The following is a 24,742-nucleotide window of genomic DNA, read 5'->3' as shown; positions in this document are numbered from 1 at the left end:
ACTTAATTTAACTGGCACAAAAACTACTGTAAAGGGGATATCAGATTTTTTGAATATAGAATTATCACACGTGCATATAGAATCTTTTTTATGTGAAATGTATAATTATTATGCTGAAAAGGAAGGTCAGCGTAGTTCTATTTCCCAAAGTTCTTTTTCAAGAAATATTACAACAAATCCCGAAACTTTATGGAATTATTTAGATAGCAATACAAGTGCTCCTTCATTTAGTTCTAGTTCTAGCTCATCAATATCTAGAGCGATCAATATTGGTGGTACAAATCTTGAAATTCCTTCTGAGTTAGCTAGGTATATGTGCGTGGATGTTCGTAGTGTGTTGCAACCGTACGAATTACAAGAATTTAGTCTTTTAAATTGGTGGAGATGTAACGAAAGGCAATATCCAATTGTATCAAAAATTGCACGTGATCTACTAACACCTCCGGTGTCTACGGTAGCATCGGAGGCTGCATTCAGTTTAGGTGGTCGAATTTTATCAGATGAACGATCAAGACTAAAAGAAGATATATTGGAGGCTTTGATATGTTTGAAGGATTGGGAATGTGCAGAATTACGTGTTCAAGAATATGTTGATAGTATAATGGTCGAAGAGTTGCAGCATATCCAAACATAGGATGTTGTAAGTTTTTAAATTAATTATTTTTCTTTAAGAAATGTATTTTTTAAATTTATTTGATTCAAAAAAATTGTACACGAAATATTTTATTCGTGTACAATTTTAACTCCACCTACGTTGATTGTAGCCGGTTCCAATCCCGAAAAAAGGAGGAGGGTTGTAATTTGTAACTTTTATTTATTTTGTTATTCGTATAAATTACATAATTTTGAAAGTTGTACTTTTATTTAATTTGTAATTTGTATAAATAATAAATGATGCAATTTTTAAATTCTTTCAAAAAAATGTCATTCAACAATTTGCACCACAACAATTAGCATGTATAAAAAATGTCATTAAAAATTGCAAAAAAAAAAAAAAAAAAAACCGAGCCGACTAGGCTCGTAAAAAGCCCGAGCCTTATTTTTTTGGGCGAGCTTTGGTCGGCTCGGCTTGGGCCCAAAAAAAGCCCGTTGTGATTTACTCGAGCCGAGCCCAAGAATTTGATTATTTACAATTTGGCCCAAAATTTTAAATAAATTTTGTCCAAAAAGTTAATATAGTGCAAAGGTCCACTCACACCCGAACCGGACCGAACTCGGACACGGGCACGTGCCGTGCCGTCCGGTCGGACAGCGACGGCGTGCACGTGTGGGTTTATGACCGAACCCAATAGGATATAGGTCTTCCCCCTTCCAAAGACTATTGATACCCTTTGGGGCCCAAACCCAATTCCAAACTTCCACCTTATAAATCACATCAAAGTTTCCTAACTTTCCTATGCGGGATAAATGTTTGGAAAATCAAATTCTTCCATAATATTTAGTTTATGTGGGTTACTTTAACACTTAATATTCCATTCAATTTTAAATGATTTTCGATAAATAAATATATCACGTTAATCATCTCGCGGAGTGGAACGTGAATATGCCAGGTCTCGTATTAATTAAAAGGTGGGTCCCACTAAAATTTGGGCTCAAAACTGACTCATTTCATAACCATTTTTTTCCAACACAGGCAACATGTCCTGAAATTGTAGAGGCAGAACAATGCGTTTGGATTTAGGAGCAAAGTTTTTGGGTTTTTATGTTGATGTGTTGTGATGTGGGTTTTTGATAGAAAATAGGGCTTCAGTAGTCTTGTTCTTTTGTGTAATGGAATGGATGTTAGTAAATGTTGTGATTTTCATTAGATGTTTTGTAACGACTTTGATTTTCTAAGTACCTAGCTTACAATGAAATGTTCCAATTTCCTATTTTTCCTGTTTATTTTTCTGGTTGGTCATGTGTATTGAGGAATACAATTGTGATGTTTGTGTGAAAAACCTATGGGAAAAGTTTCGTGAAATAATATTGAAAAGGTGAAACATTATGCAATACAATCTTGCATATGGTAAACGTTGCACATTGCAACCTTGTAATTCTTAAAGTTTGTGCAAAATTTTTCTAGAATTACGAAGCTTGTGCAAACCAACCTTCACTAATGAATCAGTTCAACTCGTACAAAGAAAAACGATGACCCGAAAAAATAAGAAAACATCATCAACATAAGTAGGCCATCAAAAACAAAGGTTTAGATTGCAAAGACATCATCATTCTTATTACATAATTCCTCAAAATGGGGGGGAAAAAAATACATGGCAAAGCAATAATTGTTTGTCAATTTGCAGCTGGAGGTTCGTGACCTCTACACCTTCTTTTGTCGTGCCCAACCTCACCACACAGTCCACACCTCATTATTAATCCTTTCCTTCACGAACCTCCAACAGTAGAGGTCGTGGTGTTGGATCGATATTGTTGCCCCAATAAGCCTTCTTCCAATATAGTCCATATTTGAGTCACATTCTTTAAAAAATCATATTTTTAAACTCATTTTCAATCGCACATTCTCTTAACAATATATATTTACACATAAATTTAAAAAAAAAATCTTACTTTTTAACCACATATTGTTTAAAAAATCTCTATTACAAAATCTAGTATTCCTAAAATTGGGGCTCAACATACACTTATAATCACTTACGAGACGCGCTTTTTCAATATGTGATCCCTTTTATTATTCACTGAATGAACGTTTCAAAAATTGACAAAATTGCTAATATGGCTCGTAGAATCACTTATGAGATGAGCTTTTTCGATTAGTGGGTGCCAGATAATAAAGTTGCTACAGACGTGGATTAAGTGAGTTTTAAATTCATGGATGGGATTGCTCGTGAATTTTGAAGTGGTCGAATTTTAGCGACTAAACTTGTAAAAATGACGTCGGTTGGTTGTTCGTTAAAAAACGTGTATAGCAATCGCACAAATCGCGTAAAAATAATAAAGTGGACAAACGAAGTTGATTACTCCATTACACTATAGTAAAATTTAATTTTAACATATTTTTGTAAAACTTTAAGTTATTTTCATCTTTTGAAAATTTTAAATTTTCTTGTGTGTTTCGTTGTTAAAATTAAATTAAATTAATCTTTGAATTTTGCAACGAAACAAACAAGAAATTTAATTAAGTTAATTTAATTTAGTTTTAACAACGAACAAACAATAAATTTGAATTTTTCAAATAATAAAAATAGTCTAAAATTCTACCAAAATATGTTAAAATTAAATTTAACTATTGTTTAATTGAGTAATAATTTCTCTTAAAATCGATAACTCGAACTTGTTTGTCCATTTCATTAGTTGTATGCCAACCCCATACGATTGTTGTACACATTTTTTAAGGAACAACATGCCGACTTCATTTTTATAAGTTCAGTGGCCAAAAGTCGACCACTTCAAATTTCAAAGAATAATCGAAAACGTTTTTCAAAATTTAGTAAGCAATTGGAAATATAGCAATTTGATAGTAGTGTGATTGAATGTCACATGGGGCATTTCGTAAGCCACATCGCTAATTCAGTTAAAAATTTGAAACTGATATTAAGGCAATTAGTAACGTTCAATGTTTAGATAAATTTAATGATCAAAACTCGACATCTTAAATTTTAATAAACAATCAAAAACACTGACATAAGTTCAATGACCATGGGACAATTAACTCGTCCAACAATCATTGGTAAAACAGGGTCCGTCTCATTTCATTAGTCACGTACTAGAATGCTCCTCTCTCACGAGTGAGAGTAGAATTCCACAATATATTTGGTCCACGAATTCAATGATACAGCGAAATCTAGCTGGCCCAACTGAGGCCCAAGATGTTCCAGGATTTTCGCCCGTTTAATCATCACTGTCTCCGCATTGGCTTAATGGTTGAATGCGTGCGAATTCGAATTTCCAGTCTTGAATATAATCATCCAACATATTCCCCAAACCCCACAAATCTCTTCTTTTTTGGAGAGAAGACGAAAAGAGAGAGATCTGTCTTTCTCCTTGAACTCAGAAAACTGCTCTCTCTGTCTATTTCGTCTTCGCAGCTGACAAGCTATGGGTATCTTGGAAGCATTTCTTAATTGGCTTCGAAGGTTTGCTTCCATGATTCTTACAATAGTGACCTTTGCATAGTTAAATCTCTCAAGCGTTCAACTCTGTAATTGTTTCCATGCAGTGAATTGTAGGTTAAGAAACGGGTAATCTACGACAAAAGAATTTTTAGGTTAATTTGCATTTTGAACATTATAAAAGTTTGTTATTTTACATTGAGGAATTTATTTCTAGCTGAGATCTAATTTTTCTTAATTGTTTGATGTTTTTTCTTCCCATTTCCCTCAGGAATTTTGTTTTCGAATTTGTTTGTGACGTTCTTTGGGAATTTAGTGTAAGTAGCTTTGTGTTGTCTGCTCTTATCTTATGTGAATTGTTAGGATTAATTGAAAACTTCCCGTTTTTATTTCTGTCTCTAGATAATCTTGGAATTCAGGATGTGACAAGCATTTAACCCTGTTTTGGGATTATTATCTTGTGCTTCTTCTTTTTTTCTTTTTTTTTTTTTTTTGCGCCCCTTCTTTTTTTCTTTTTGAAATATACTGCAAATCAGTATTGGTATAATTACAAAAGCAACATGTGTCTACTAAGCAATTTTGTTTTGTAAATTGTGTCTAATCCAGTGAAAATAGTATTATAACTTAAACAGATACTCTTGAATGGGACTTGAGTCAGTGCTTATGACTAATGGTGTTTTCTTGTGGCCGTGTTACAAATAAATTTAAAAAAAGTCCTGAATTTGCCTTTCGTGTTAACCATTATTACTCAAGCCATGTTAATTTCTTCATCTTTATTTCTTTTGGTTATTCTTCTTTGCAAATAATTTCACATTTGATATGGACTTTTGAGCCATGTTCTTACGATTTTCTTGTTTCCTAATAGCTCGGTGATTCCCTCTCATATTAAAAAATAAAAAAATAATGCTAGAATTATGCATGCTATTGTAGATCATGATCATCCACCATTCAATTCATGATGGATTACATTATCATTGAGTTGGAAAATGCTTCCATTACCAGCATTAGAATGAAGTGGAATATCCAATTTCCACTGCTCTAGTTTTCTTAACATCGGTTTAGTCACGGCCTACCGCTAAATTAACCAGGCCATACAGGGTTGTGGTAGGTCCAAAAGTAAGATAACAAAGTTCAATAGAAAATTACATAAAAACTGAGAAAAGGAGTTGCAAACCAGTTGACTTTACTAGTCAGTCTTTGTATGCTTCATTTTTATGCTTTTCAAACCTAAGTTCTTTAAAAAAAAAACGTTGTGTGGTATTACAATTCACAATTAATGCTATGTCTGGGAATCTAATTACTAGTTAGCCATATATCATTTTGTAGCAAACTGATGATGTTAACTGCTATTTAGTTGAAAGCATTGAAGTAGGATTACCAACTAATCATCTGTTTAATACAATTATGTTACTAAAAATTTGCAAATTAATAAATGGTAAGGAACTGAGTATCGGTGTTCATATTGATGGCCTCACTAACTTATTTATAACGTCCGATCTCTGTGCCCAAGCCATTAACTTACATACTATCCACTTTGGTTGGACATCTGTCCACTGATCGCCTTACAGATTTCTATCGCGTTCTCAGGATTTGAACTGTGTATTTTTCCTTAAATAAGACTTAAGTTGAATTCTGATACCAATTGGACGTAAACTAACGGCTTAGGCACAAAGGTCGGGTCATTACAAAAAAATGCTCATTTTTTTTTTGTAACGACCTAGGCCTTGTGCCAAAACCATTCTCTTACGTATTGTCCGCTTTAAGAGAGTATCTGCCTCTCATCCATTATGCCTTTATTCATGTTCCCCGGAATTTGAATACTTGACCTCCCCTTAAGAGACTTAAAATTGAGTCCTAGTACCAAATAGGATAACGACCTGGTCACTACGCCTAAGTCGTTAACTTACATACTGTTCATTCTGGGATAACCTAAATCTATCTTACCCCTCACTATTTTCTATCACGTCCTCAGGATTCGAACCCCTTTTCCTTGTGTAACATTTAAGTTGAATCCTTATACCAATTTCGTAACTACTTGAGCCCAAGCCATTAACTTACGTACTATTTTCTTTGGATGAGCATTTGCTCAGTTACCCCTCACGAATTTCTATCGTGTTTCTAGGATTCGAACTGAAGACCTCTATCGAATGAGAGATTTAAGTAGAATATTGATATCAATTTAACAAGGATGGTATGTAAATTAACGTCTTGAGCACAATGCTCGAATCATTTCAAAAAAATGCGCGTTTATTTGTAACAATCCAGTCTCTGTGCTCAAACCATTGATTTATATACTGTCTGATATGGAAGAGCTTGAGTCCATCTTACTCCTTACGGATTTCTTTCATGTCCCCAGCATTCAAACTCATGACATTTCTCTTAAGTAAAACTTACGTTTGATCCTAATACCAATTGGATTTTCAATGAAAACTGAGAATAAGAGTATGAGGAAGAGTAGTAGTAAAGGGAAGGAGTGGAAAAATTCCTGTAGCACGGACACTCTAACTAGGATGGCATGTCTGTGTCCGATACTTATCAAACACATGACGATATTGACACTCTTCGAACACTCTACAATAATTTTACTGCATTTTTTTCCTTCCCTTGGTATATTAAATTATTTTACAATGTGACTTGACTAACAATATTGTTTATGTGGTTACAGCCTCTTTTTCAAGCAGGAAATGGAGCTATCTTTGATAGGTCTTCAAAATGCTGGAAAAACTTCACTTGTAAATGTTATCGCTGTAAGTTAATAGATCTTAGTCATCTGGTCGTGCAGACTCGCAGAGCTATCGACTTATATATATTAGTTGTGATAGGTCAAAGCATTAAGTGTTTCCTTTATTGCTTTATTTCTGAGACTGGTGGATATAGTGAAGACATGATCCCTACGGTTAGTTCTCTTTAAATGCCCGTAACAGATTTGATTTGCTGATCGTTGATTTCTTTCATGTCTGTGGTGATATGATAATATTTTATTATGTTTCAGGTAGGATTTAATATGCGTAAAGTGACTAAAGGAAATGTCACGATAAAATTGTGGGATCTTGGTGGTCAACCCAGATTTCGGAGTATGTGGGAGCGATACTGCCGTGCAGTTTCCGCTATTGTGTATGCAAGTTCTCTCCACCATCCATATAATTTGTTACAAATGATTGTTGGTTCCATGGCACTAAAAGAAGTCAAATCTTAAAATCAGGATGTGTCTAAATTATGTAAATCCAGTCATTCAAGGCCATCTGCTGTGAAACTTAATATAATCTGACAACATTTTATCACTTTATTGATGACATATTGTATTATACTACTATCGTACTGGTTTTACTGTAAAGAGTCACAACCTGAAAGTACACATGTACGTTCTAATTCAGGAAATGATTATCTGAAGAATGCCAGGATCCCATTCATTTAACTTCACCTCTAGCTCTAATTACAACCAAGCTTGATGTTTTCATTAAAACTATGCGTCCACGTGAAATTTTAAGATTTTAATTGCTTGATATTATTTTAAGTCATTTCTAAGTTTCGTCTGCAGTTATGTTGTTGATGCTGCTGATCATGATAACATCAGTATCTCAAAAAGTGAACTGCATGACCTGCTGAGCAAACCAGCACTCGGTGGTATTCCTTTGCTGGTTCTAGGAAACAAGATTGACAAGCCTCAAGCCCTGTCCAAGCAGGGTTTGAGCGATCAAATGTAAGTAGAGACAGAACTGAATGGGCCCCATTCATGTGTGTTTTCCTCTGTGTCTATGTGGGTTCGGGTGGCGATATTCTTGTGTGTGTTGCCTGACTGTTCAGGTTTGTGTTTGCTGGTTTATGGATTTCATAACTTATAATGACATGTTCTGCAGGGATTTAAAATCTATTCCAGATAGAGAGGTTTGCTGCTATATGATCTCATGTAAGAACTCAACCAACATTGACCAGGTCATTGATTGGCTAGTTAAGCATTCTAAATCCAAGAGCTGAGTATAAGGAGCTATTCATGTAATTTAATTTGTGTTCGAATTCTCAAGAGATGGATTTCAGATTGTTGTTGATAACAATTCACATTCATCTTTTGGGCTGATTTTCTTGCTGCCTTATTTAATCTGTTGTGATTTGTTTCTCTTCTTCTTGTTTATTTTTTGGTTAGGTTGAGAGAAGTTTCAATGGCTTTTGCAATTGATTTGGTGTGTTGTGGACGGACTAGAGAAATATTTATTTCATTTTTCCTTTTTCTTCTGTTTTGGAATGCTTTTATAGTTTGTTTTTCATCTTTTCTCCTTGTCAGTTTCCTTCTGTGCATCCGAAATTTGCATTTTTCATCCTCACAAAAAAAAAAATAATAATAATAATAATAAATAAATAGAAATCCACCAAAAAGGAAAAAAAACAAAAAGCAGAAATTGACCAGACTTGGATGATGAAATCGTGTTCTGCTAGAGTACATTTGTATTAATAATAGTATTATCCTAATAATGATTAGGGAACATAGATAGAGTTTATACTTGAAGGCAAAAAGTTTACTTGTAAGTAAAAAATCATTTATAAGACAAAAATTCACTTCTGTGCTAAAAATTGCTTATAAATGAAAAATAGTAAAATACTACTTATAGGTAAAAAAAATAAAAAAAATAGTTATAACTAATAGAATTCACTTATAAGTAAATAAAATGAAATATCAATTATAGTATAGAAAATTACTTCATAAGTAAAAATAAATACTCATAAAATAAAAAATTATTTATCAGTTAAAAGAATTACTCAAGTATAATAAAAATCACTTTTAAAGTGAAAAATTCACTTAAAAATAAAAACTTATAAGTTAAAAAAAAAAAATTGTACAAGTAAATTTGAAGTAAAAAATCACTTAATATATTAAAAAAACTGTCTTATCATTTTCATTCTTGTATAATTTTGTTTACTGAAATAATGAAACAATATCAATTCTCAATATTTAAAGGTTTTGAATCTTTTTAAGTTGTTTCCTAGCTTGTTGGGGCACATCCCGCAATTTACCTTCATCACAATGCTCTAGGGACGGGGTAGTAGGGGTTCTCAAGTTTGGGTTTCAACCTTTTTTACTAATTTGATTAAGTTCATATCATTTCACCTGATTGATATGCAATAGGGCACACAGATCAATAACTGAAAGAAGTGCAAAGATGTTCACAGATAAAACTTGGCAGTGTCTCCTAAACATATAAAACTTGGCCTCTCAGCTCAGGACCCCTTTTTGAGACTAGGTAGAGAACTTGCCTTGAAAGTTAAGCTAATTACTCGTATCCTTATCTTTGAACGTTATCACCATTGTAAATATGCACAATAAACGTGTTTCAGGCAATTAGAGAACGTATGTTACCTTCTGGAATTTTGATGGGCAAATCCAATACATCCTTACACGATGAGAAATGTAGTGAAATATTTTAACGCGGAACACCTGCCACTCTTTCTCTCGACAAGACTATAATTTGAACTCGCTAAACGATTTGTTGAAGGGATGAGCACCGGCCATGTTGTGTCATGGTAAAGTACTATTCAGCCAAATACCACTCCTATCAGGTAGTAGCTTCTTCATATAATATTTAGATTTACGAGATAGATTGATCTTCTTCCTCCTCACCTCAGGAATGCATTCAATGGAACACTCAGAAAACCCACGCCTTACGAACCTGTCAAATGAGACCACCATTCGTTATCAGCATGGAAAAGTGCATAACCGATGGCCACAAAACTAATCCATGTTTCATTAGGTGACACGTAAAGCATTAGTAAATTAATGGAATAGGTAATCAAGAAAATAGAAGGATGCAGAAGATAAGATAAGAATAAAGTATATTACTAACAAGTGTAAACAAGGTTTCCTTTCAGCCTCTTAACTCCGGAAATTACTTCAAACATCTTTCTTTTCGAAGGAGGATGGATATTATTCTTACAAATAAATTAATCATTTGTGCCGATTTCCTGCCATGCTATCCACTTAGGCAATCAATTTCGTTAGAAACCAGCACTTATTATCGGTTGATTATCCAAGGGAAGCCATAAGCTTTCAGGAAAACTACAGGCAATTCGTTATAGAAGCCAAAATCTGCCTTTCCGCTAGGTGGATTCAAGTGCAGGAAATAAGATGTCATTATTCCAATTTTACTGCAGGCAGCACATATTATGTCGTAACAATTGGAATAGAAATAAATACCAATCTGCTGTGCGAGTTGTCAGTAAGAAAAGCATTTGCAATCCAAGGGAAGATGCCTTCTTTTCGATGTAATCTGCATTCATTTCGACATTAAAGAAGGTTATATTGGCACATACGAAGGTCATATAACTTTAGAACACTACATCCAAACACATGCACATCCCTTCCTGAATTTTCATCCATTCTTGCAGGTACGGAGTACGAAAGGGGTGTTGTCATAAAATGGCAATAAACTGTCTCAAGCATCTTGATTATGATGTTTATTCTAAGGACAAGCGTGAAAAGACAAAAGTAAAATGCACAGGGTACCCTGCCTATTATGAGAAGCAGGTTATCTGGATTAATAAAATATATGTTCTTTCACAGCTCTTACTAAACAAAAATATGAATAACGTAACGTCTTCATACCAAGTAACTTGTCTCCCTGTCCTTGGCCTCGACAATCAGGAGAAACAGCAATAGCAGCAACCTCCCCGCTCTTCTCTTCAAAGAAAGGTAAAAGGGCAGCACAAGCTATGATTTGACCTTCCCTTTCGACAACTATGAATGAATCCAATGCCTCAAGTAGCTTCAGCATAAATAAGCACTCATAGTCAATGGACAAACAAAAGATGATTAATAATTTTGCAAGCACAATGTAGAGCATGAGAGTGAACCTCTTTCTCAGTCCTCCTAATCAAAGTGCCAGACTCTTCTAAAGGTTGCAAAAGTCGTTTTATTCCTGAAATATCTGTGACTTTGGCCATTCGGGTTCCTTCATAAAGATCACTGAGGATGGATTAAATTCACATGTTAGTTAGCAGATCTTCGACAAGAAGTTTATAGCCCTCGTCTATAGTGGAAGGAAGTGAGAGGGAGGGGTGGAAGTTTTGTTTCTAATCATTCAACAGGCCTAAATAAGGCAGACTTGTCATAAAGTAATTGAAGTAGTCAACAGAATTCACCCTCAATATTTGTTACGGATTTACTCTGTGACCTCATATATGTGGAAAGGAGTGAGAGGAAGGGGTGGGAGTTCTGTTCCTAATCAACATATTAACGTCAAGAGATTTTCAGTGTAAGAAATTCTGTCTGCCACATAAAAAAAGTGATGTTAAGTTTTGTCATGGAATCATTTCATTGTTAACTTGAAACGGATTGAAACTTCAGTGATGAGTTTGAACAAGTGAGCAACTAAAATGAAATTTATCTTGAAGTTTGGTAACATCTGGGTTTTTTACTTGTAAAGAAAAAGTTCTCCATAGAAGCTCACATACCTAGCCACCATTGTACCAACCCCATCTCTTTGAAACAATTCCTTCAGTAAAACTCCACCAACAGTGCCATCCAAAAGATGAACTCTTTGGACACCTACCTGATGATAAGTTAAATAACCAATTCGGAAAGTTACTCAGTTAAAGTCTAATTGAATAATAGAAGATAAAAAAATAAAAAATAAAGAGCGTGCTAAGTTTCTGCTCTAATAATTAAGAGGGGATAGAGGATCGAAAAGGCTCAACAAATTACATGTACATCCAAGCCCAAATGGGACTTGAACCTAGCACCTCAAATTTGAATGGCAAGAAAAAGAATCAAGTTATCGTACAAATACGAGTAAAAACATTGAAAGTCATATACATGGAATGATTTTTTCAGAACACTACTCATCTTCCCCCCACATTGGTATGTGTCAAGCATTTCTTGACAAATAAAATAATTCAGCACCAATAGAGCAACTACAATGTCTGGCAATAACAAATCAAACGGCCAAAAAGGCACTCACTCAGAAACAAGGACATATTGTCTAGTTTAGTTGTTTTAACCAAACCATGGACTACCATATAAGTTGATTATGTCATTGATGACTGGAACTTACTCTGCAAACAAAAGCAGCAGCAGCTAATTCTGAAAGGTAACCATTTAATCTACTCAGCCTTTCTTGACCTCCAATGGCAAAACCTTGTTCACTGGACCAAAGTCCATTGCCATTGTCAAAACCAACTCCATTCTGAAATATTGGAGTATAACTCTTAGTAAAAGACTCCTCTTTTTGCGATGGGACTTTTCCATTTGAGGTAATATATCCTAGACCACTAAAATCTTCCTGGTCAACTGCCTTAACATAATTAGCGGCTGTCTCACTTTGCTTAGCTCGCTTTCGAATTAACATGTCTGCATCTTGAAGAGTTAAGAAACGAATAAGACGCCCACATTCGTCCAGAATTGGTCCATCTATGATGCAAATAAGTTTCTCAGCTCTAAGCGCCATTGCACAAGCTGTAGCAACTTCGTACGTGCTGCAGCAAGAGAAGCATAAAAGATTAATTTCCAAGACAACCACCAACAGAAATCACCTTATGAAGCACAAATAGTAAAATATTTAATCCAATATGTGACAAGAACAAAAAAAAATACAAAAGTCAAAGCACCTAGAAGATTTTTAGTAACATAAAGTAACTTGGTCGTGTGTCAATGAAATTTGTAGACTGACATATTTTTTCTTAAAGGAATAAACACCTAGTTGCATGAATTTCATGACCAAGTAACCCAGATGGAAACATAAAGTTATCTCTCTCCATAATACAGAGTTTTAAGAACGTTGCAACATACACTGTATGAATTTAAATGTCGAGTAAACTCAAACGTAACACTTGCATGAAAACACTATGCCAGTGGCAACAAAAATACCTATCAAAGGCCATAAAGCATACTTGCAGTTTAATACTTCTCCAGAACTTGAATAACCAAGATTGCTAAGAAGCACTATACAATCTTGATCTAGCCTCTCACGAATGCGAGAAACGTCTATTTTCTTAACTTCACCAGTTGACACATAATGAATGCCATCAACAACACCTCTTCTCTGCCAAAAGGGACAGAAATACAAGCCATTTTCATTTGCATATAAAATCTTGGTGTCAGAATAAATAAGCGAATAAGTGCATTCTCACCTTAGCTGCTAGGAAATTACCACTAGCAACACTAACACCATCATATAACCGACTATAGTCTCCATGTCGACGGACACCACTTAAGGAAGGTCCAGGCGATAACTTTGCCTCGATCATAATTCTAATTCTCCCGGCTGCATCCATTGCAGCCTTGAGAGAATCAGAGTCTGTGATTCTATAGCGACCATCATATTTGGGCTCACGGCCTGTAAGTAAAGCACAATGAATTTCTTGCTATCTGCTGAGAAATCTATATGTAACAGTGGATCAGTGAAAACATTTTCAAGGCAGTGATAGGTGAACACCAAAAATGTGGTAATACCTTCACACTAATTTAATGATGTTATAAAATCATTGGTGACACATTAAAATGCATACTTTGCAGTTGGCAAGGTATTTGCTTACCTCTTTCAGACAAAATTTTATCAATTTGGACATGGGTCCCTGGAACTAAAACAAACTTGATACCCAGTCCATGAAGCAAAGAAATATCCTGTCCAAAGTATTCGTTCGATTAGACGACCTATCCAAAGTTCAATAAATATCAAGTAAAAGGGAACGCACATTTCAAGATATGAGAAAACAGAGAGGAAATATAGAAATCTACTATGAAGCAAATCAAATAGTTTCTACAATGCCCCCAAAATTCAATCGTTTAGATTTTGCTGCTAATACAAGTAATATATTTCGAGGAACCTGAGAAATAGTAACTTAAAGACTTAAACACTACGTGCCATGAGAATGGGATCCAAATGAGGGCTATCAACTATTTCAGCAGAAATTAGAAGAACGAAGGTGCTGTTCCTGTGTGCCAGAAAATACGGCCATGATTCGCGAAAGAAGCTCACGAACAATTCGTCTTTAACAACACTGCTGGCTTCAATTCCCCCGCTCTCTGCTTCCCCCATTACCTTTAGTTTCTTCCCGCAATCATTAAAACTACACTCCAAGGATGACGAGAGCTTTATCGGTCGAATTCCATTAATTTTTTTTGTGAATCGACTAATTTTTGGTTTCGTAATTGAGCTGGGAGAGAAATTTGGTTTTCGATAGCAGCTTTGGTGGTTTTGGATTGGCAAGCAAGAGCTGGGAGATGAAGTTGCCATTGAATTATAGTTGGAGAAAATTGATTAACAGAAGTTCCTAATTTCATTTAGGTTCAGTCAAGCATGTTCTAATTATTACATGAATGGTAGGTGAAAATGCGGCGGGGAGTTGAGACGCAGTTTGCCGATGATGAATTTTATGCTCAGCCCCTTGATTTAATGGGTAAATTCCTCCAAGGTCCCAATATTTCACAAGTGTGGTCATCATGTCCTCATCCTTCATTTGTACCATTTAAGCCCCCTACCTTTTTATATTATGCGTATGTATCCCATTTGTGGAAAACGTCTAAGTGGATGCCACACGACATGCATAGATATCTAAATGATTAGGTAAAATTAGGGTTAAACATGGTCCGGTTCGATTTTTTCGAGTATTTAGTAAATGGAAACGTTGGGTCTAAATTTAATTATGGAACCGTTCGGGTTCGGATCCATTTGGTTTGATTCGGTTCTGAGGTTTCGTATTATAATTAAATTTTTTAATATATACAAAATTACATTAATTTAATTAATGATACGTTCAATTTTAACTCTTACAAAATAACGTAGTTCAATCTTATACGTCATTTACGTCTCTCTTTGTTGAGTTCTTCATAAATTTGATTATTAAAATTACAATAAGAGAAAGATAGCGAGCTCAAAATAATTAATAGAGACGTTGTAGAACTTTAATTCGATTTTCTCCAATAGAAACGACACTACAGTAGAGTAACAGATTTGGATAAAATTGATATCAATTTGATTAAGTTGACTTTGAACTGAAAATTAGAAATAGGAAAATCATATTTTTTTTATTTGAACTAAATTAACTAGTTAACAAATTTATTTAGGAAAAATAAAATAATTTTACTTATTTAAAATAAATTAATTAAAAAAATTAGGAAGATTCAGTTCTTTAGGTCTTGACCTAGAATCGAGAACCAAATCATACCCGTCGGTTATCGATTCAAATACCCGTTCGGGTATTTAACTTGAGAAGAATCATCGGGTTCGATTTGATCGGTTCGGTTCAAGAGTTTTGTCCAACCCTAGGCAAAATAAAAGCAACATTTAATGTAAGTTAGTTACCGTTTGATTTTTGGTAAAATATTTTTTTTATGGACAATTTACCATTTGAGTCATTCATCATGTGCATATCTCTTGAACATTTAACGTCCAAATAGTTTTTGCGTCTTGTTCGTACAATATTGAAAGGTTATGGACATGATTGTAGAACATATGAAAAATTGGGACCTGGAGGAATTTCTACAAGGAAATCTTATTGTCGATAAATCAAGAGAAACTATTGATAAAGAAATTGCTTACGCCTATGACAATTCTGTCATAAACAACTATTACTCACAGAGCAATACTTGTTCAGTCAAACTCGCCTTTGATATCCCTCCATCATTATGGAGGTCCGATTTCAAGAAATGAAAGCATGATGCACATCAGAATTGCAAAGGCTCAACATGACATGTGCCTCTGTTATAAAATCCTTTTTTACAAGAATTATTGGATTCTTAAAAGATTAATTATACTCTTGGTGAATATCATCAAATTCAATATTCGGGTGCAAAAATAATTAATACTTTTATAGAATCATTGAATTGGAAATTTTGTGAAAAAACAAATTATTCAAAAGATATCGCAAGAGAATAATTTTTCAAATTGAAATATTGTTCCTATGACCTTGAATTCGTAAAGCGTGTTAGGAAACGCTTATGCTAAATTCTCAAATAATATTAAGAGCTTGTTTGATTTTCATTATTTTCAAAATACATTTCTTTCTTTTTTCTTTTTAACTACACATTTTTTAATAAAATAACATTATACGCATACTCAATTTTTCTCATTTTTTAACTATACATTCTTCATCAATCTACAATTATAAAATGTATTCTTAGCTAAAAAATGGTGCTCAAGCATGCGCTAAAATTGAAAGAGAAAAGAAAAATATAGTATAACTTGTAAAGACAAAAAGTTTTGTAACTTGTACGGATATAGGCGTTGTCATTTGACAGGAGGGAACGGGCAGGGCAAGTGCGTAGTGAAATGCTAAACCATGTTTATTGGAAAAATTTTGGTGTAGGTATCGTTTGGCTGACAATTTAATTGACGGTGAGGTAATCAACATTTTGTTGTTAAATTTAATAATATTTAAAAAATCAATGACACAAAATTTTATTTATCAATAAATGTCAATAAAATAATTAATAATCAACGTACAAATAACATAATCTCTATTGAAAAGTTCCGAGAAGCTGCGTAAAGAGCGGCGATAGGGTCAGTGAAGTCAAGCAAATAATGCCAAAGTTAGTACACATCTACTGCTGACATCTAGAAAGAAATAATTGATAACCTTTGACCACATTCTAAGACCACAATTTTATCTATCCATATGCCATCAATAGTTGAATTGAACCAAGGTTTTGCAGTGGCAGATAAATGACACGTGAGAACCACAATCGCAAACCATTCTTGGTGGAATTGGTTCGATCACAACTGTAGACCAAATTGATCAGAATAATTTAGCCAAGCTCTCTTAAGAGTTATAACACCATGTTAAAAGTGAAATTAAGGTCCCGTTTGAGAGTGATTTTTCATACTCAAAAAATTAATTTTTTGATCGTTATTTTACTATTTCATTCGTAATTTTTTACTTCTTATCTCACAGGTGGCCCCACTTTTCTCCTAACTGACAAAAGGACAATTCTAAAAATCAATTTATTTCACTATAAGTATGATGAATTAGGATTTTTCACTGCGGTTGGTCGCAACAATTTATTATGGATTTGTAAATAAATCATTAACTCGTCATGATGATATTTTTCTTTCGTATGTTGCATTTGCCATTTTCTTGTAAGACACATGGTCATTGTCTAAAGTTGCCCGTTTAATGATATTGTAAGTTTATGAGTAAAGCTCTTTTGATTAAAAGGTTCTTTACCCACTTACTAATTTTCTTTTGAAGTCTCTCGGTTGTTCTCCAATCTTAACCCTTTACGAACCTTTTAGTTCCATTAGCACTCCCAGTTTAACAACCGACAACATATTCTAATCAAAGTTTTAGTTGTATTTTGTCTAAAGGCCAAAACGGACGTCCATGTGACCTCTTCATGATAGATTCAACTCCATCCTATCTATAGTGGTGTCAATCTGGGTTGATCAGCCTCACCCATGAAAAGTTCAATGTCTAGCTATTAACGGGTGTGCGTATGTAGGGTTACCAAATAAAGACATCACTTTAAATGTTGAAAAGTGATTAGAGTAACCTCGCTACTTTCCTTTTGGAGTCTTTTGGTTGCTATCCAATCTTATCCCATATAAATATCAAATATGCATTTAGTATCATTACTATTTACTAATTCAATTTTAATAGCGTACATAATATCGTGTAAATGCTTTTAGTTATATTTTGTCGGCAGCCCGGAATTAAGCCCATGTGAAAGTTGATTTTTTTTTTTTTTTTTTTTTTTTTAAGAATGTTTGATTCATACTTGAGCATGGAAAAACGTGATTTTAAAAGAATCAATTTTAAACAAGGGGGTTTAGTTTGCCTAATGTCCACGTGATCTCTTTATGATTGACATTTAATAGTAATGATAGTACAATCCCACCCCAAAAATATAAAATTGGGTTAATGTGGGCCGGGCCGATGTTCGTATAGACAGGTTACAAAAGCCTGGATGGCATGGGCTTATCTCACATGAGTAAGTAGAACTTTATCCATCTCTTGATCAAAAGGGCGAGAATCCCCGTATAAATTTAAAAATGACATTATTCGCAAAGAAAAATTACCTTGATGGATCTGACATTTGGTAATCTGTAGTTGGTATTGGAACTAACACTAAAAAATCCATGGAATTGAGGATCCAAGATAACGACACAATTTTTGAGTTTTTAATTTTGATTTGGTCTTAAATGCTACATAATGTGTTTCGAAACTTCTATGTATAAAGAAGTAACTTTTGTCAATAAATTGTACACTACAGTAGAGATTTAATTTTATATAATAGAACAATATACGTTAATCTCTCTCTATATACATGTCTTAGAAGTGATATTACATGGCGCACCAATTAATGATGTGTCATGTCACCCGTACTTAATAGAAATTAAACATTGATACTCATGAGATCATTTCTTATACACATATATCAATTCTTATATTTTGTGGAATTGACATAGCACCCTATGCTATTCATTTGCTTAGGGATGGCAACAGGTGAGGGGATGGGGCAGATTTTTGTCCGATTTATTTATTTATTTATTTTATTTATTATTATTTTTTATATTTTCAAAATTTCCAGTTATTCTATTATTAGAGAATAAAATACAAATTTAAAATGGGTTTTTAACGGGTGAATTGTCTAGAAATAAAATTATCTTTAATTTTTTCTCTTCACGGGAGGGATTTTTTTGCCATCATTATATTTGCTATGTCTTATCTTAGATTTTAATATATATATTAACGATGAATATCACTATTTATAAAAAAAAATAAAGAATGAAAAATGATATAGACATATAGATAAAGAAAATCACGTAGCAATCTTAGAGTTTATTTTGTATCATGAAGAAATGATTTAACTATTGACAAGAGGTCCACAAAATTTATTTTAAAATTCCAGAAAGAAAAAAGTAAATGTTACTGATTTATAAAGTCTGAATCATGGTATGAAATAAGTCGACAAACCATAATGAATTAACTACGTAAATAAATATGTAGCATAAGAAATTATATATATATATATATATGACCCCCCAAAAAATGCGTCAATAGAATTCCGATGATGCCCCCTCCACATGAACATCACCTGCACATTTAACACACAGTTAGGAGGCAAAGGCCGTCAGTCGAAAAAAAGGTCCAGCAACTATTTACACTCCGACAATCAAGTCAATTGCTGGACGAGAAAAATTTGAGTGTGAAAGATGGAGGAGGATTTTGGCTAGAGTAAGAGAATGTATCTTAAAATGAAATGAATTCACATATATATAAGCCAAGTGCGCTAATGGGCTAAGTCCAAGCCCGATGGGATGGTCCAATATGAGATAATTTTATTGGTATAATAATAGTCCCCCAAGTATAAGTCGTACATTCATGTGTAAGTCGGGCTTCAAAATATAAGCTACCAAATAGGCAAAGTCTTACGGATTGCTTTAGAAATATGAGTAGCTCCAACAAACAAGGATTTACGAACTACCTCGAAAATATCCATCTGTCCCAAATAGGCAAGGACTTACAAATTGCCTCGAAAATATAAACCACTTTCAAGCGAGGATTTACGAACTACTTCAAAAAATATGTGTGCGAGCCTGAATAAGTGAGGGCTTATAGATTGCCTCGAAAGATATTGCATATAATTTGTCAAAATTTTGACGGCATCTCCTTCGTAATATGGACTAAACCAACCTGTAATACAACACAATATATCCATTGCACACATACCAAATAAATTTGGAGTTCACTTGCCTCTCAAATTACTCATAACGATAAAGTGAATGATAACATATCAAATTTCGCCAAGATATAATATGTAGAGTTAATCATGCATCATAGTAAATTATATGCTCACATAGCTCGGTGAATCTGTAGTGCTATAGTGAAGTAAGTAACATGATATCGATAATAAATTGAAAATGATGATAACGTAGTATACGTATTGTTTGTAATGAAAATAGTGTTATGATTTGCTAGCAATGATGTGACTTGCGTACTTGACAGTAATAATATAATGCATATGCTAGCAGTAATAATGTAATGATACTAAGATACTAATATCATAATAGTCTCCCAAGTTGAATATTTATATGCATGTCAAACTTGAAATATAAGCCACTGTGATTAAGTTAATGTCGAAACGAGACTGAATATATAAGCAGCTGTGATAAGCTGAAGTAGAGGCGACACTCTGAATGTAAGTAGTAGAGGTGATGCTCTGGATGTGAATAGCAGAAGCTATGCTCTGAATATATATACTTATGATAAGCTGACGTTCTTACATGGACGTGGGGCATCCATATCAATGGTTTTCTCTAGGGTGTTTGGTCCAACCATGAAAGAGATTAACGTCTAAGGTAGCAAGACTTGGCTCCTCGTGGAAGACATCACATTTGTTTTTGTTGAGTCCTTTTTTATTTATTTTTATTTTTATTTTTTATCTCCTTGCAAGGGGTTTATTCTTCTGTACAAGGACTTCCTCCATGGTATTTGATCCAACCATGGAAGGCTTCGTCTTCGTAGGTAATAAGGTGGGCCCACCCCTCTCCTTACAAAGCGATAAATGACATCCTTGCACGATGGATGGTTCATCCATACAAAGGATATTCTCTGAAAATAAATAGATATAATATGGCTTAAGCAGAAGCAAAACTCTAAAAGATAGGCAACTGTAATGCAGAGGTATAATGAGCTTTCTTGAATAGAAATGTAGCTATAATGCAATAGCTCATATGGTGAGGCATCTCGCGAAGTGGGGAATAAATATCAAGTTGGTGGCTTGTCTCAAACTATCAGAGACTTATAAACAGGCCTCGAATTGACAAGGCCTTATAGTTGGGCTCAACGATAGTGAAGGGTGAAGGATAATCATCTCGCGAAACCAGGAATAAGTATATGGCGAAACGGGGAATAAATATCTTGTTAATAGCTCTCGAACTATTGGAGTCTTATAAACAGCCTCCGATAGACGTAGGGATGGCAATCGGGCTCGCCGACTCGGACCACCTGTGGCTCGGCTCGAGGCTCGGTGGACCCGAGCCTAATTTTGGAGACACGGGCTTTGCCCGAGTCAGCCTGTGAGCTCGCGAGCTTTTTATTAAAAAATATATTAAAAATTGAGGCTTGAAGGCAGCAATTTTGCTGCCTTCAATTAAAGGCAGCGAATTGCTGCCTTAAAAGGCAGCCAAGATGCTACCTTTTAAGGCAGCAGTTTAGGAATTATAAAAAACAAAAAAAAAAAGAAAAAAGAAGGGAGAGAAAACGAGTCTGCCCCGGCTCGGCCCGAAAAAAGCCCTAGCAAAAGCTCGAGCCGAGCCTATTTTTTTTGCTCGGCCCGGTTCGAGCCCGTAAAAAAGCTCGATCATTTTAACCGGGCCGAGCCCGAGTCCGAGTCCGAACTAAACTTTAGGCTCGCGAGCCGGCTCGATCCGACTCGTTTACATCCCTAGATAGACGAGATATTATAGCTAAACCCAACGATGGTGAGAGGTGAGAAATAAACATCTCGCAAAGTTAAGAATAAGCATTTGGTGAGACGAAGAATAGACATCCCACGAAACCAGGAATAAACATCTGGCGAGGCTGGGAATAGACATTTTGCCTTTAGAAAGGAAATAAGAGAATTTTCCAGTGAATTGTTAGGCAAGCATCAACCACTAGGCCCGATCTTCGGTTGAACGTGAGTAGGATCCGATATTCATTCTTTACTTGAATAGGAAGGTGGTAGAATAGAGCTTACCTACGACTCCTGGCTTTCTCCGATGCATATTAGCTTAGTTATGCTTACGCGTGGATCCGAGGAGGGAGAGATGTATGGCAAATGGCACTGTCGGGATTTACACTTCAAGAGATCCCTATCCCGATTAGGGGCTTGTTGCGTAATTGCTTCTCCGTGAATAGCTCTCAAACTATCGAAATCTTATAGGCAGCCTCGGATAGATAAGGTCTTACAACTAAACTCGACGATAATGAGAAGTAAATAATAAACATCTCGTGAAGTCAGTAATAAACATCTAGCAAGGTGGGAAATAGACATCCAGGGAATAGCTGAATAAACATCCTGCTAATAAAGCCAGAAAATGCTCTTTTTTCAAGGGCAAATACGTTTGGCGATTTGCCTCTTCTTTTTTTCAAGGAATGAGGAATCCAAAATATACTGGCTCTTCCTTTCTTCAAGGAAAAAAGACTCCAAAATATCGCTTCTTCCTTTATTCAAGGAATGAAGACTCTAAGATGCAACCTTTCATAATAAGAAATACACGAGCTAGAGCTCGCCTTTGATAATAAGAAATTCACGAGCTAGCCTCGACGTAGGAGGACTTACGGGCTCGCTTTCAATAATAAGATTAGGCATTTAGTCATGCACTTGCAAAAATAATTCCTTTAGCACAAATTAAGTTGGTTGTCCATCCATGACATCATCAAGAATTACAGTAGCACAATTTCACATATCCTTCATAATTCATCATTTTGGAATTGATTTAATTTATATACAAATCAAATTAATGTGAACCCACGTAAGCAAACGCTACGGAACCCACGAACAAGATTGAAATCTTCCCAAAAAAGCCAAAGCAAGGTTTTAGATTAAATTCAATAGATTTGGAACCAAGCAATCCGAATCGCCGATGATGTGCGGACCTCTTGATTACACAAAAATACGGAACCTCACCCGGTTAATTTGAACGCCACAAGATTAAATCTTGATAAGTTTTTGAATTGTTCAATTATAGAACAAGAGTTGAAAGCAATATAGCCTCTCAAATTACGAATAATGTCAAAGGTTCTTACAATTGAAAATAAAATAGTATTTATACTATGTCTAAAAAACTAGGTAAAAACGTGCCTAATATTTCAAATATGGTAAGAAATCTACTAAGTATCAAATTCTATTAAAAAATAGGAAATTCATGAAAAAAATAAAAAAACACTTCAAATTTTAACCATGCGGTCGCATGGTGTAAAATCACGGCCGCATGGAACATTCAAAAATCCCGAATAATTCCCTGCCTCACTCCGTGCGACCGCAGGACAGTTCTAACCATGCGGTCACATGGTTCTTCTATCCAGCTCCATCTTCGGCTGCTTGTATCGTATTGATTCAATTGGTTTCGGCCTTCGACCCGAGCACGAAACTTGTCCCATTTTGAGTTATGAACATGATTTCATTGATGGTTATCTTGACGAGTAATCACATCGCCTCTTTCACTCGCTTTGTCCTCGTTCGTGTCATAGGTCCACCTTCAACTTTCAACGGATCTTTCCCCGAGCTTGACGTTGGATTTGATTTGGTTGCTTGCAGCTCCTGGATCACATCATCCCTTCTCTTTTTGAAAGAATTCGTCCTCAAATCGAACCTGCATCAAAGAGAGAAAGATCAGATAAATTAAAAGTTGCTGAAACGTTATATTCACCTGGAAGATCCAATTTGTATGCGTTGTCATTGATCTTCTCAACTACTTGGAACGGTCCATCTCCCAGTGGTAACAACTTTGATTTTCTTTGCTCTGGGAACCGCTCTTTTCTGAAGTGCACCCAAACCCAGTCTCCTAGTTCAAATGTGACAATTTTCCTGCCTTTATTTGCTTGCTCCGCATAGTGCTTGCTTTTCTTCTCAATTTGCTCCCGCACCTTTTTATGGAGTGACTTTACCAACTCGGCCTTCCTTTTTCCATCCAAACTACCTCGTTCATTAACAAACGAAGGTATTAAATCCATAGGTGTTATAGGATTAAAACCGTAAACAATTTCAAAAGGAGAAAACGACATAGTAGAGTGTGTGGCCCTATTATATGCAAATTCGATAAAAGGTAAGCACTCTTCCCAATTCTTCAAATTCTTATTAACTACAGTGCGCAAAAGTTGTGTCATAGTCATATTCACTACTTCGGTTTAGCCATCTGTTTGTGGATGACAAGTTGTAGAAAATAGTAGTTTCGTGCCTAACTTACTCCACAAGACTCTCCAAAAGTGACTAAGGAACTTAACATCCCTGTCTGACACTATAGTTTTAGGTACCCCATGCAAGCGCACAATTTCTTTAAAGAACAAATCTGCAATGTAGTGGCATCATCTGTTTTGTGACATGGAATGAAATGTGCCATTTTGCTAAACCTATCCACCACTACAAAAATTGAATCTCGCCCATTTTTAGTCCTAGGCAAACCTAACACAAAGTCCATTGAAATATCCACCCAAGGTTCACTAGGTACTGGCAAAAGTGTATACAGTCCATGAGGTAAGACCCTAGATTTGGCCTGTTTACATTTTATGCATCGACTACAAACCCTTTCTACATCAACTTTCATTTTAGGCCAATAGAAATATTTAATCAATATCTCTAAAGTCTTTGCTACTCCAAAGTGACCCATAAGTCCCCCACTATGTGCTTCCCTGACCAGTAGTTCATGCATAGAGCAACTTGGAACGCATAATTTACTCTCCTGAAACAAGTATCTTTCATGCTTAAAGAACTTATCTATAGCCCCCTTGTGACATGAATTGTAAATGTCGAAAAAATCAGAATCAGTAACATACATGTCCTTAATATACTCAAAACCAAGCAATTTTGCACTTAAAGTAGTTAGAAGCACTTACCTAAGTACCAATGCATCTGCTACTACATTTTCCTTACCTTGTTTGTAACAGATGACATATGGAAAAGTTTAGATAAATTCCATCCAGCGTGCATGTCGTTTGTTCAACTTACCTTGACCCCGCAAATGTTTCAGTGACTCATGATCTGAATGAATTACAAACTCTTT

At 35.0% G+C, this 24,742-nt stretch overlaps 3 protein-coding genes across 4 annotated transcripts; 1 reads left to right on the top strand and 2 right to left on the bottom strand.

Moving 5' to 3' along the window:
* The first annotated feature begins 3,849 nt into the window (after positions 1-3,849).
* Positions 3,850-8,287, top strand: LOC111377877 (ADP-ribosylation factor-like protein 8a). Of its 2 annotated transcripts, XM_023001018.1 has the most exons (6): positions 3,850-4,076; positions 6,718-6,799; positions 6,916-6,948; positions 7,045-7,166; positions 7,591-7,752; positions 7,910-8,287. In XM_023001018.1, the coding sequence occupies exons 1-6, from the start codon at positions 4,039-4,041 to the stop codon at positions 8,025-8,027; spliced, it is 555 nt and encodes a 184-aa protein (XP_022856786.1). In that variant the 5' UTR covers positions 3,850-4,038; the 3' UTR covers positions 8,028-8,287. The 2 variants fall into 2 exon arrangements, with proteins under 2 accessions (XP_022856786.1, XP_022856787.1); XM_023001019.1 differs by lacking the exon at positions 3,850-4,076 and having other exon boundaries at positions 6,725-6,799; positions 6,875-6,948.
* A 1,020-nt stretch (positions 8,288-9,307) lies between these two features.
* LOC111377876 (probable amino-acid acetyltransferase NAGS1, chloroplastic) lies at positions 9,308-14,378 on the bottom strand. The gene is made up of 10 exons (XM_023001017.1): positions 13,901-14,378; positions 13,572-13,659; positions 13,167-13,372; positions 12,927-13,078; positions 12,092-12,512; positions 11,493-11,590; positions 10,893-11,004; positions 10,645-10,804; positions 10,237-10,309; positions 9,308-9,712 (listed from the first exon to the last, which is right to left on the bottom strand). Exons 1-10 carry the CDS (start codon positions 14,270-14,272, stop codon positions 9,562-9,564), a joined length of 1,833 nt encoding a protein of 610 aa, XP_022856785.1. The 5' UTR covers positions 14,273-14,378; the 3' UTR covers positions 9,308-9,561.
* Positions 14,379-23,820: 9,442 nt separating this feature from the next.
* LOC111377883 lies at positions 23,821-24,517 on the bottom strand. The gene is made up of 3 exons (XM_023001029.1): positions 24,244-24,517; positions 23,997-24,144; positions 23,821-23,878 (listed from the first exon to the last, which is right to left on the bottom strand). Exons 1-3 carry the CDS (start codon positions 24,515-24,517, stop codon positions 23,821-23,823), a joined length of 480 nt encoding a protein of 159 aa, XP_022856797.1.
* Positions 24,518-24,742: the final 225 nt, after the last annotated feature.

This window comes from Olea europaea, unplaced genomic scaffold, assembly GCF_002742605.1.
Source record: "Olea europaea var. sylvestris unplaced genomic scaffold, O_europaea_v1 scaffold1737, whole genome shotgun sequence".
NCBI classification, from domain to species: Eukaryota; Viridiplantae; Streptophyta; class Magnoliopsida; order Lamiales; family Oleaceae; genus Olea; species Olea europaea.
Note: the sequence above shows the minus strand (reverse complement) of the source record. Positions and strands in the feature narration are given on the sequence as shown.

Excerpts from the sequence above, each read along its gene's own strand:
- LOC111377883 (XM_023001029.1), bottom strand. The coding sequence starts at position 24,517 with ATGTATGTTACTGATTCTGATTTTTTCGACATTTACAATTCATGTCAC. Across the intron at positions 24,145-24,243 it reads TTGTAGTCGATGCATAAAAT|GTTTGCCTAGGACTAAAAAT; the intron begins GTAAACAGGCCA and ends ACTTTGTGTTAG. Across the intron at positions 23,879-23,996 it reads AAATTGTGCGCTTGCATGGG|ATGGCTAAACCGAAGTAGTG; the intron begins GTACCTAAAACT and ends ATCCACAAACAG.
- LOC111377877 (XM_023001018.1), top strand. The coding sequence starts at position 4,039 with ATGGGTATCTTGGAAGCATTTCTTAATTGGCTTCGAAG. Across the intron at positions 4,077-6,717 it reads TTTCTTAATTGGCTTCGAAG|CCTCTTTTTCAAGCAGGAAA; the intron begins GTTTGCTTCCAT and ends ATGTGGTTACAG. Across the intron at positions 7,753-7,909 it reads CAGGGTTTGAGCGATCAAAT|GGATTTAAAATCTATTCCAG; the intron begins GTAAGTAGAGAC and ends CATGTTCTGCAG.
- LOC111377876 (XM_023001017.1), bottom strand. The coding sequence starts at position 14,272 with ATGGCAACTTCATCTCCCAGCTCTTGCTTGCCAATCCAAAACCACCAA. Across the intron at positions 11,005-11,492 it reads GTTGGTACAATGGTGGCTAG|TGATCTTTATGAAGGAACCC; the intron begins GTATGTGAGCTT and ends ATCCATCCTCAG. Across the intron at positions 10,805-10,892 it reads TTAGGAGGACTGAGAAAGAG|CTACTTGAGGCATTGGATTC; the intron begins GTTCACTCTCAT and ends TTTATGCTGAAG.